This window comes from Kryptolebias marmoratus, linkage group LG3 (genome assembly GCF_001649575.2).
Source record: "Kryptolebias marmoratus isolate JLee-2015 linkage group LG3, ASM164957v2, whole genome shotgun sequence".
Taxonomy (NCBI): Eukaryota; Metazoa; Chordata; class Actinopteri; order Cyprinodontiformes; family Rivulidae; genus Kryptolebias; species Kryptolebias marmoratus.
Window position 1 is genome coordinate 14451689 of NC_051432.1, and position 13392 is coordinate 14465080.

Here is a 13392-nt window from a genome sequence, read left to right on the forward strand (position 1 = left end):
CACAAATCACTTGTGATTACAGTTATTCTCTGCATCTGGACTTCTTCAAAACGAAACTTTTCAAATGACATTTAACACAAACCCTTTTTATTTTCAAAAAATAGTTTTATTCATTAGACAAATGAAAACAAAACTTAAAAAAAAAACCTCTGATGCACTTGGCAAGTAAAAAAGGACCAAGTGCTGTAAAAAAAACGCACACAGTGATTAAGAAAATAGGAATGCAGATTTCGTGTTGTACAATGGAGTTTGTTTTTTCTTCATTTATGTAGGACAAACTGCCCCATTACCGTTGACTTATACAAACTATTAGTGCTTTTAAACCTGCCCCTGACTGATGTGGCTCTTCTACATCAGGCTGCCTGCAGAGGTTACTATTCTGCACTTTGATTAATTCTATAACATTCAATTCATCAGCAGCCGTGCGTACAGCTCCAACCAGATTAAAGGCCCACATAGTTACTTTGCTTTACCTCCCACTCTCCTTTTCATATAAATGAACACAGATCAAGAGGGATGTTAGGACTGAAGTGACACTTTGATCATCAGTGCCTGCAATTTTAGGACCATCACAAAGTACAAATGTACAGTATTTTGTCACAAAGGAGCTGTTGTATCTATAAAGCAACATCATTGCTCCATAAACCCATTTTAGTCAAAGTAGCTTTCATTTTTCTTAACTAAGTGCTCAAAATATTGCAGCAGGAAATGAAACTCTTTGTCCTGAATTTGACTACATTTATGCTGATGTGTAAATTTTCTTTAGAGGAGCTGCTGTAAAAAACAAATGTCGAGGCAACTAAGCTCTTATGGTCACGCTTGCTATCTAACTAAATACTAATTGTCCAGTCTGAAAAACACTGCAGCGTTTTCTACATTTGTGACAGGTCTTTGTAATTTATTTTCAAAGTTATAATTTATTAAAAATGAAACCAAACATAAACACATAAGCTGCCAGAACCCTGAGGGTAAAAGAAAAGGAAGTGACAGACTTCACAACGATCACAAACATCAACAGTGACAGAATGGGAGTGTTAGCCACCCAAGTTTAGAAGTTGGAATATAAGTTCAGCAGGATAAAGAGGCAAAACAATGTGTTTGTTCTGTGAGAGGCAATATGAGACTGAATCTTAAACTCTTTTACATGTGTTCTAAGTGTTGAAGGAGCCCGAGCACAGCTTCTCCATTTGTATGACTGACGGCCTCTTGTGCTAAATACGACTCCCATTTCAAACACCTGAAATGAACCATGATTGTGTCTCTGTAATCCCCTTGTGGTGAATTGGCATCCTGTCCAGGGTGTACCCCGCCTCTCTCCCACTGATTGCTGGGATGCTTTCAACCACTGAAATAGAAATACACCAGAATGGCCACTGACTGCGCTAGGGAAGTTGCGAGGCTGCCATCTTGCTAAGTGCATCTTGTCAAAGCCACACACTGTTAACACCTTGTGCATGCTGTGTGCTGGGTCATCAGTCCAAAAACACATAAAAATAGCCTTATTTTACCTAAATAAAAGCATATATCAAGCCCAATAAACACAAAGGACAATAATATACAGAACTGAGCCTCCCACCAAGCTCGATCAAGAGTGAGTAGCAGCAAATTGCAGACCCGGTGTGCTACTATCATCATATCATCGACTTTATATTAAGAATTTTATTAACAGTTGATGGCCTGTACTCATGGATCAAGCATTAAACCTAAAAAACAAATAAACTTAACTTTTACAAGCTGTCACTTTGTACCATTTAGTTGGTATGCTTCTCCATGATTCTTTTTTCTAACCTTGTTTTGAATTTTCCATGATATACTTGGTCTAAATACAACTCTGCTTCCAGTGTTTGTAGTTTAACTTCACTTAGACCAACTTAAACTTAAATAACTTATATAGTGTTTTCCCTCATCATTCTGAAAATATTTAGTCTTAAATAACAAACTTCAGTATTCAGACATAGATAACAAAGCTTTTGTCAGGCCCATACATTAATTCACTATTATTTACTGTAGAATATACTGTATATTTTACCTATAAAACAGGTACAGCGCAGACATATTTTTATTTATTTTATTTATTTATTTATTGAACATTTTTTTTCTGACATCATAGATATGCATGCACAATGGACAAAACAGATATAAGCTATAAAGGTCATGCTTTCAATAATGTATGAGCTAATGTGGCACAATGCTCACCTACGTAGTGTGAAACCACATTCTTTTGAAGTACAGGTTCCACTAACTATAACAATTAATGGTAAAACATTGGGCCCCTTGGCTGAGTTCATTTTTTTCCCCCTCAGATATTAATGGTCTGTTGCCATGCTGGCAATAAGTACGCCATGTAGCACCTGCCAAGATGGCAGCACAAATTCTTGCATCTTATCATAGGTTGATGTGGGGTTGGCCATTCCAGTGTGTTTGTATTTCAGTGGATTCAAACCCCCACCCCTACCCCAGCAGTCCTAAACAGAACAAAGCTGGTCCAGAAAATGAGTGAATGAATTTACATTATCTTAAAAAAGAAAAAGAAAAAAAGGAGGAAAAGTTTTAGCTCAGCTAGTCAAAACTCTGAAGGTCATCAGCATCAACGAGGTCACATAGATCTCAGTGCTGCCAACTGTAATGCCCTTAATGTCTAAATCTCTTTAAGCGAATGTGCAGGAGGCTCTCGTGCCCAGTGGACAGCCTTGAGGAATTCTGCATACTAGAGAAACGACTCTGGATTTATTATCATTCATGAGGATAAAAAACAGTGGGTCTACAAGCTCTATCTTCTTTGTCTTTGAACTCTTCGAGATAAAACATTGCTGTTTCGTATCAGAACCACTGCTAATTGGTCCGACTTATATTTCATTCACACCAAAAGCGGAGGTGCAGTATGTTGCAGATATGCGAACGTGTAAACCTACTCGTTAAAGACGAGATCAGGAGCAAAGTAGAGCATCTGTCCGTTAGTGTGTTTGTAGGAGCGCCAGCTGAGGCAGAAGGAGGACAGACACATCCATGAGTACTGGATCAGGGTGATTTGGTCCTCAATGGGCAGGCCACGGAAACCTAACACACAGAAGTACACACATGCAACACACAAGGATAAGGGTGATCAGAGGTCAATGCTGTTAAAATGCCACAGCTAGTGTTCAGAGATCCATTTAATACATTTGGCATTAAATTAAAAATAGAAATGCAGCACACTGTGCATGTTTTTACCTAAATCAGTGCAGAAGGTGCTGTTTATCTTTGCTTAAGAGTTTTTTTTTTTTCACTATTTTTTATGTTGACATGATAATCACTGACAAGCATTCAACCATTTTTTCTTTAAACACGAAAATCCCCACTAGGCCTGCGGTTATTGGCACATTGTCTATGAAGCTCCCAAAATAGTCAGATAGGAAACTTGCCAAACTCTCAATCAAACTCTGGCAGGAACCCCCTCCTCACCCAGAAACATGGGTCTTCTGAGGACACGAGTAACTTCTTGAGACTCGGGGACTATTTCTGTCTGCACACATGTCAATCCGCCCAAAAATGATCACTTATTTAGGAAAAGGTACATTGAATTTTTGTGTCACGAGAGCCTTTTACTGACAAATTTAACACGTGGAACTCTGAATGTTTCCCTGTGGCTTAAAAAAAAACCTAAACATTAGAAAAGAATTGTAGCTAGAGAATTTTCCATTTTCTGGGAAAGTGGAGTGTGAAGTGCTGATTGACTGATTGCTGAAATATGTTGAAGAAGCTGAAACTGAATTGTTAAAGTTAAAACAAGCAGAACAGAAGCCAAAAGCAGCAAAACAGTCAATAAAAGCTAAAAGGAGCATAAAAAGCAAAAATAGAGCAAATATGCTAAAGTAGATTTTAGATAATATTGTTTTAAAAAAACTGAAGCTCTATGGGGATAGTTTTTGTAAATAAAGGTAAAGATTTTAAAGGTTGTGATGGTTTGAATGGTTAAAATGGCCGAAAATATGCAGAAGTAGTTTTCAAAAACTGTCTGGAAGAAACTTGAAACAGGAAAACAATAATGTGAGTGTTTAATCAGTATACACACCGTTATAGAAGGTAGACGGTAATAATGTAGCTCCTTGTTTTAGGTAACAAAAGGAAACGATAGGACACACTGTTTCCATCCTGCCAAGTGTGTTAGCCCTGCCACAGCTGTGAGCGCAGGCCATAGCATATCTGAAAGTCGAAGGTACTCTTTTTGACCCTTCTGTCTGGCTTCTATTTATATGTCCGGATATAGCAAGCAGACACCATGGAGGTATCAAATATTTGTGATACAGCAAATGAAAGAGGCTCAAAAAGCTACCTGTGAGGCACCCTTCTGACTTTAATTTTAGGGAAACTTGTTTATCCCTTTCAAAACATTATTTTTTTTCCTGTGATGTGGTTTATGCATAAAAAAAAAATTAAATAGATTTTTTTTTTGTCAAACAAAATCTGACAAGATGATGCAAATGTGTTCTGCTTGGAAATCCTAATCTTCCATTTAACGGTAAAATAGGATTCATTTTTAATCTTGTTGAAGCTTTGACGAATAACTTCCTGACCTAATATTTAAAATGAAATCTGTGTGCCCTGACAAAACTAGCAGTGCTGTTTATTTAATATAAATCAAAAATGAAAATTTATGCAATTTTTCTTTATTAAATCTCCAGCACATAACAAAAAAGACCTCATGGGTGATTAAAATTATATATTTTTTTCCTCTTAGCTCTTTAATTCCTTGACAAATTATCACACGTTAATAGTAAATTCATTATAAGGCACTGCATGAGAAATGCATAAATTAGGCAAAATCTTTGACTGAAATGGTAATATCAAAAACATTTCATTACATTAAATTTTTGATATATTTTTAATTCTTCTTAAACAAACTTACTGCACCCTTTTTTTGACTTTTTTGTGTTGTTTGAGACATAGTACAACCTGAAATACTGTACTTTTTTTGTTAAATATACCCATAAAATTTTAACTTTAGACTTTTGCCATTCACAAAAAAGAAAAATCTGAGGTGACTTTTGCTATTTGCCCTCCAGTTGCACTGTTTAAAAGGATGCATTTAGGTGTTTGTGGATGTTACCTGGCAGTACTTTGGCCCACTTCACCATGCGTACCATCTGCTTTCCGGCCAGGCGGTTGAGACTGGACAGCAGGTGGTCAGTCGTGTCGGGCTGCGCGTTGTCGTAGCCGGAGTAAACCTCCTCAGGCTCAATCAGCTCCAACACGCTGCTGATGGAGGGGGGCAGAAAAGGTGTGACCACCCCCGGCCCGTGGGGCACTAAGGCGTTGGCGGCGCTGGCGTTCAGCTCCTTTTCTGAGGACAGGTAGCCGCCTCCAATGCCACCTGAGGCCATCTGGCCATCTTTAGAGCTCTGCAGGTCCTCGCTAACTCCCTTGAGCTTCAACTTTTTAGACTTCCGTGCTGCAGGGAAACACAACAGTTATTTAAACATTGCTGAAGTGAGAATTTACCATGATAATTATTGTCCATTGCTTTAAAAAGCAGGCAATAATGTAATAATAATGGATAAATATAATTGTCCATGTCTTATCTGATATCACCTGCATTTTTGGATGGATAAATGATGAATAAGTGACTACATTCTAATCAGTTCTTAAATGTTTATATAAAAATAGGTGTAAATGAAACTAGCATTCCTCAAATAAAATGCATATGCCTGACACCTGGCACGTGTTGAATAAAGATCTCAGATGATCTTGTAGCATTGACAGTGATACTACCACACCAGACTTCAGGTCAGTATTTGTTGAGGCCCCTGCTTGTAGCTCTGTGTATATCATAGTGACACATTATCATCTAAAGAATATGTAAAAAAACCAAAAACAAAACAAACAACTAAAAATATAACATTCTTCAATATAACCTCTTGTAATTACAGGTAGATCTACTTAACTACATCTATGTATCTTGTTTTTTTTAACAAAACAGACCAAGGCTGACCCCAAATAGAAGCCTGGAGGGATGTGACAGAGCAAATCTGGAATGAAGGAAGACAAGGGGGAGCTCCTCACCTCCAAGGTTCATCCCAGCCTGGAGACACTTCCGTACTCGACACGCCGGACAGTTTTTCCTTCGGATCTTGTCAATGATACAGTCATTTCTTCCAGCACACAGGTAGTTGTGCTGACCTATAGGGTGATGAGACATGTCAGTCCAGTGGGGGTCCACACAGGCTGCACGACACATATGAACTACGATCATTTAAAAAAAAGTTTGCAGACAAGACACTTCACAAAGGAAAGTGAGAGAAAAGCTGCAACCACTTACCAGAAAATTCACATGTATAAATTATACCTAGAAAAATGACCTTTTCTAGCTGAAAACTGAATTGTTAAACTAACAAAACACTCGCTAAAAGCTACAAGTACCAAAACATTACCTAAAAGTAGCAGAATGTTAGCTTAAAGCTAAACTAATAAGATTAAAAGTAGCAATAGACGACAAAATTAGAGCAAGTACCCTCAAGCTGATTTCATAGAGAACAATGATTTTAAAGGAACTGAACAGATCTCAATAAATTTCTAAGGGAAAAGTGTTTGTGCATAAAGTTAAGTTTTGTGAAAAGCATAAAAGTTATAAAAGTCAGATCTCCCAAATGAGGGGAACACTTTGATTTATGAAAGGCAAAAATAGCACAAAGTATGCAGAAATAGTTAGAATGCACAAAACGTACAGCAAAATAAAAGAACTGGAAAGCAATAGTGTGAATGCTGAGTCAGCATTCACACTATTGTTGACTGTCATTGCCTCCAATGTATTACCACTGGTGTCTCATACAGTAGATAGCATGAGGGATGTGGTGGAACCAGGGCACTGGATACAGCTCGACTATTTCTGACAGTGATGCTAACATGGCGAGAATCCCTCCTGCCTCCTGCCTAGCCCTCAGCGAAACCCAATGATCTCCCATTTCAGAGTGCTTCCTTCCGCTCCACTAGCTCTTCACTGTACAGCTCCCCTCCTCCTCGTCCTCCTCCTCCTCCTTCACCACCACCACTCATCTTCTTCTCTATAGCTCCGTCTCAATCCCTCCTTTTCCACACGTCCGCCAGCCTCTGAGCACCGTACGCCCCCACACAGACAGGCTTCTGCACACATGCAGCCATTCACTCTCCCACCCACATGTACACACATGAATGAGGACATACATGTACACACACATACCAAAAAAAAAAAAAACAACTAGAAATGTTGGTTTATATGATATGGACATACACACACTGTGTGACCCCAGTGACCCCACTGCCCACCCTCAACGCTAGGCCTTCTCCCATTAGCTGTTAGGTTAAAAGAAACACTGTTTGCACACATATTTCCTCCTGCATGTTTGCTTGTTTGTTTCTTAACTCAGTAAAGAGTGTCTGGTGTTGGCTGCATGTATGTGCGCTTGCTTGTTTACATGCAGTCCCCGCCGCCGCCGCCGCCCCCACTCCCACAACAAGAGCATTTTGTGCATTTATCTTTGTTTCAATCTCCAGTGCAGAATTAGCGTTTGTGTTGCAGGACTGAGCAGAAGTTGTTTTCGGAGCTAGCGGGGAGTAGTGCGCAGTGTGTCTGTCTGGCTGCTGCCAAAAGCCAAGGAACCGAGCTGCAGGAGGAGAGGCAGCAGCTGTAGCCCCACCACTATTTCTGGCTAAATCACATGACCGTTACATAAGCCCATTTTTCTTGCTCTAAAAAACAGTAAACTGCGACACAGGAAACACAACGCAGCCACCCCTCGCATACACACACACACATACACACACACAAACACATACACACAATTGTGCTTGAATAGGCCAGACAAACACAGCAATTCTGAAAACTTGATGCTTTCCTGTCAAACCGATTCGCTCATTTCCGTGAATCTTGTCAATAAGTGTCAGAGTGAAATCCACTTTATGAAGCAGCCAAAAGTCATACTGCGTTTCGTGGATATGCATTCAGCAGTGGGTGTATTTGAAAGAGAGATTTTGTTTATTTATGCACTGTTTGCTTGCACTCACACAGCATGTTTACCTCTGAATATATGCATTCGCTTATCAATCCTGCGAGTGGCAGGCTTACAGCTTAATGTTAACATTTTCAGTCTTTGCTTGGAAAACGGAGCGAAAAGCAAACCATTTCATGTCTTCTAAAAGGGTTATTTTATCAATTGAGTTTAGAATTATATTTTCATCACCACATTCTTAAAAAAACTCTGTCTTTTATTGTGAAAACGGTCAATATTTACAAACTATACAGCACGTAAAGGAAACTAGCCTTCTTTAAAGGAATGCATGTTGCCAACAGCCTTGCATGACGAAGTCTGAACCCTCCCGTGGCCTTCGGGTCAAAATGACCCAAAGTTTCAAGGGCTTCTCTGCCTATTTTCATCTCTCTCTCTTTTGTGGGCTTCAGGGGGATTAAATAAAAAAAAATCCTCAATTTGTTAGTACTCAAAGTATGAGATGAGAAAGACTCTCAGCTACTACCACTTCAAAATCTAGGTCAATATTTGTAAAACTGACTGAGTTATAACCATTTCATGTTTGCTAGGATTAATTAGCTGTGGCGGCTATCTGAAATCAGGTTCACTCCATAAAATACTCAATTGTATGTACACCTGCAATTATTACTTTCTGAGAGTTTCATGAGATATTTTGCTAACAACCACAATTAACTCTAGCAATTAATGCCAGAGTTTTAAACAGTACACAGATCTCAAGTGATCTGCAAGTGCTCCTAGTGTGCGTTGTTGGGGATTTTTCTCAGCTACTACACCATAGTTTAGCTCAATATCTGTGAAACTGACTGAGTTACAGTCATTTTGGAGTTTTCTAACATTGATGAGCTGTGACAACCATCTTGAATCAGATTGACCCCAAATGGTAATCAGTTGTGGATATACTTCCATTTAAAAGAATAATAATACATTTTTATTTGTATAGCACTTTTCTAAGTACCGGTACTCAAAAACACTTTTTGGTTAATATTACCTTCTGACAGTTTTAATAAAATGTGTTTACTGGTCCATGACATATTTTGCTAACAGATAAACACATACATGGAAAAAGGTAACTACACGATCACCTGCCTTTTATGGTGCTGGGCTATAAAAAGCTAAATAATTCTCAGATGAGGAATTAAACTCAAACAACTGATAATATAAATAATAGACACCTATACATGAAAACACTTCATCTACTTTTAACAAATTATCTGTTTTTTTTTTTTCTTTTAGTCAGCTCCAGCTTATAGCAGTGGTAAGGACATTTATTTGAACTGACACATGTAAACACCAGCGTGCACATGTGATCAGACTCATCTAAGGAAAAGGCCTTGCAAATACAGTAGATGAACAACAATGGCTCCACTGTAGGTCTAAATGCCATTTAGCTCTGGACACAGATTTATTACTGTAGCTTCAGGCGGGCACCGCTGACGTGAGATGGCATAAAGTAGATCTTTAAAATGCGTCACAGTGGATGCATGGACTCAAATGCAGACTTGAGCTCAGGAGGCAGGTAGAAGAAGAAAATAAACTTTAAATAACAAATCAAAAAGGTGCTGCAGTGGAAGGAAACCCAAAGCAAAATGTAGCAGGAGCAGAACTTGAATTCCCAGAGCTGGAAAAAGCAGCAAAGAAAAACTCAGGAGAATATATACTTGCAGGTACGGCAATCAGTAAGTTAGGACCTGAGCACAAAGAAGCATCTTTTACAAAAAATATTAATTAATTAAACCAAGACACAAAACATGAAAATCAAAAAGGTTCAAAGACAAAAAGTAAAGAACAGAACAAAATCTACAGACCACGATTAGATGTACTTATGAGTTGTTTAATCATTCCCTCACGTAATATTTAGTTTATTCCAGGACTATCCTTTATCTGCATTTATGCAGCCTTGAATTACAAGCACGCACACAGATGCAGACACACACAGGAAGCCTCTAAGACATATTGCCACAAGTCTAACAGTATGCAAATCACTGCCTTGCAGGAGCCTCACTGCTTCAGTTCTTTAGCTAACACACAAACAGCAGCGCTGGATGGTGTTTTACACAATTATGTTTCCCTGTTGGCATCATTATAATAAACTCAAAAACAAATTCACTTTTTGTTTAAAAATCGAAAGTTTCTTCAAATATGCAAAAGGTTCCCTCCTCTTGTGCATTTGCAGTCCTTTGAATGCCTCTAGTAATAATTCAGGCCTCAGTATGAGGTCTGAAAATGTGTAAACTAAAGTAAACACAGACAGTTTGGGAAATGTGTGACGGGATTAGTCGATGTAAACGTTTCATTTTACAAATATACATTTATTTTGTTTGAAATTAAATCAGTCTTACAGTGCAGGGAACTGTAAACTGATTTCAGCTAATTGTTTCAATAGTTATACGTTTAAGATCCTAGTATTATTTAAAGGAATGCATGTTGCCTGCCATCTTTCATGCCAGAGTTTTATTTCCACCAAAAGGTTGTGTTTTTGGTGGCGTCTGTTTATTTGTCTGTGTACAAGACAAAAAAGTTAGCAACGGATTTTCATGAAATTTTCAGGAACTGTCAGTCATGGTACAAGGAACAAGTGATTAAATTTTGGTGATGATCCTGTTAAAGGTGAAGGTCACAGCTGACCCAGTGCTCTAACTCAGCAGCAGAGTAATGTAGGAATGTCAAACTGCACAGCTGGACACCTCATAGGTCAAAGATGATGCCTGTTGATTGCAAAGTTTACAGGGTTAAAGTTCAAGGTCACAGGTAACCCCTTAGTTAAAAACCTGTCCATGCTCCTACATGTCACCCTTTCTTACCTTTGCCAAGGACCAAATGCTTTTGGTTGTGTCTTTTGGTTTGTCTGTCTGTTAGCAAAGATCAAGTAAAAACCAATGAACAGAATTTGATGAAACTTTTAGAAAATATTGGAGTTGTCACAAAAAAGAGTGGATTATATTTTGGTGCTGATCCAGGTTATGATCCAGACTGCGCTGTTTTTTAATCAGGCTGTGGACTTGGTGGAGGTTTGCGCTCTCTGAGTGCTTCTTGTTTAGACTAAGATGATCTTATGTTGACAAATGATGCAGTTATAGCTGTTTTGGTCATGCAATATTGTCACACTCAGAGTAGGTGATGTGAATGACCCTCAGCTACAACTGCATCAGATTTTAGCTTAATGACTGTAAAACTGACTGAGGTACAGCCAGTTTTGTGTTGACTAATGTGGCCAAAAACACAATCACTGCGGAAGACGCTGATAAAAAACCCTTCAGATTGGCTCTTCCTATTTGGCTGCACACAGAAAGGTGTAACCCACACTGATGTCAGAGAACAAAGGTATGAGCAGGCAGCAGGAAGAGATGGAGGTCAGATTATATCTGCTGGAGAAACACGTAGGTCACTCTGGGTCAGAGGAACCAAAGGCATGAAGGAAGCAGAAAGAGTTCCATCACTGCTTGTAAATCAAACATATGGTGAAGGACTTATTGTAAAAAGGAGGATGAACACGCAGGGTGAGTTCTGCGCTGCTAAAAACAATTTACCACAAACTTGTCATTCTTTAAGAAACTGTACACAACCTTACTTTCATTTTTTTTATTTACAATTATATAAATCTGGGGCAGTTGATCAAAAATTGAAAAAGTAATCTTTAAAAATGTCACTCCAGCATATGAGTGTGACTGAAAGAAGACATCAACATTTTTAGAATAGTTTGTTATAAACTATTAAAACTGATAGTTACTAACAAAAACTGCAGACTTGCTATTTGCTATATATCATCTAGTAGTAAATGCATCACACCAGTTAATGCCAAAGTTTGAGGCAAGGATGTCACACAAAGTGTTGCACTCACAATATGTGTTGGGTACAATGTTCAGCTATTACCACACCTATTTTTAACTCTGTATCCATAAAATTGGCTGAGTTTTAGCCATTTTCCAGTTTTTAAGGTTAGCTGGCTATGGTAGCAATCTTAAATAAGGTTGACTCAAAAAATTTAACCAGTTGTAAGTGTATATCCAAAAATCTGTTTCTGAAAGTTTCATTAAAATATGTTTCATGGTTCCTGACATATTTTGCTAACAGACAGTCAGGGCTGACTTCAATAGTTAATGGCAATGTTTTAAACACATCTAACACAATCAGTTAGCACTCACAGTACAGGTTGGGGATGGTCTCAACTACTACCACACCAAATTTTAGTTTAATATCTGTAAAACCGACTGAGTTTTAAACAGTTTCGTCTTTGCTAAGATTGCTTTGCTGTGGCGGCAAGTACTTTCTGAAAGTTTCATTAAAAACCGTTCAGTGATTCATGAGATATTTTATGGTACAGACAAACAAATAGACGAAAGGCAAAACATCATTATTCCACCTTCACCCTTGAGTGACGAAACGACTGTCAGGACTATGAAATCTGGAGTGTTTTTTTTTTCCATATTCACTCAAAACTGGACATTTGAATTCCTTTCATTTTTTTTGCCAGCATTCATGTTAGCAGGTCCTGTGCCCTTTCTATTCAGAGAATGTCTGATCTGGGGCAAGTTCGAGCTGGGATCTGGATACCTCTGCTGGAGTAAATGGCCTGTCTCCAGCTGTTGTTACGTGAGCCTCCGGCTCACACAACCGGAAGCACTTAGGCCCGAGTGGGAGGTCTTTACGTCCCCCAGCCAGCGCAGGAGAGCATGCGATTGGACAGCGGGGCCGCCAGTCGGAACAGAAACTGTGCAAGAAGTGTCCTCAGATAACCTTTTCCACTGGAGGCGGCGCTGGAGAGGATTGACACGAGTGCCATGGAAACCACAGCCAAGTCAGAGTGGAGCACAAAAGTGAGGCCGTAACAAAGTTCAGTATGTTTTATGTCTAATGTGAGCCTCTTAGCTCAAGCAGGAGAGTGGGCAGAGAGCTGAAAGCAGGGCAGCTATAGTTTTATTACAGAGAGCAGACACGCCAAGCCACTGGTGACATGTGAATGAGCTGGCACTGAAGTCCTCAAATGTGCTCCACATGGAGTCGATTATCAAGTGCAGCTGTGTTGCATCAACAAACTTGTATTTTATAGGAGGGATACAGTAGAGAAGCACGTATGAATCTATGAAAAATAAACCGTCAAATAAACAGAAAGTGGTGCATCACATATATTTTACAACACGTCTTTCTTTAATTTATTAACCGCTCATTTTAATATTACTCTGTTAGATTTGATCACATAAATCTCTATTTCTTTGACACGTATATTCACAAGTGTTGCTAAAGGACACCTGGGTGAGACAGCGTCTGAACCACCATCCTGCCCCTAGCAGTGAGGAATTCATTTATTTATGTCATTAAATTCATTGCCTGCTTGCAATACAATTTACTGTCTTGCAAGCCTCAAAGACTTTGTTGCCCCTCTACTTTTATTTAT

At 38.8% G+C, this 13392-nt stretch overlaps 1 protein-coding gene across 2 annotated transcripts in view; it reads right to left on the bottom strand.

Moving 5' to 3' along the window:
• The window catches only part of nr3c2 (nuclear receptor subfamily 3, group C, member 2), an 83681-nt gene that overhangs the window by 20007 nt on the left and 50282 nt on the right, over positions 1 to 13392 (bottom strand). For both annotated transcript variants that reach the window (XM_017407082.2, XM_025010296.2), the window contains 3 exons: positions 6040 to 6156; positions 5087 to 5428; positions 2913 to 3057 (listed from right to left, as the gene is read on the bottom strand). In XM_017407082.2, the coding sequence (XP_017262571.1) occupies positions 2913 to 3057; positions 5087 to 5428; positions 6040 to 6156 (604 nt within the window). The remainder of the gene's footprint in view (positions 1 to 2912; positions 3058 to 5086; positions 5429 to 6039; positions 6157 to 13392) is intronic.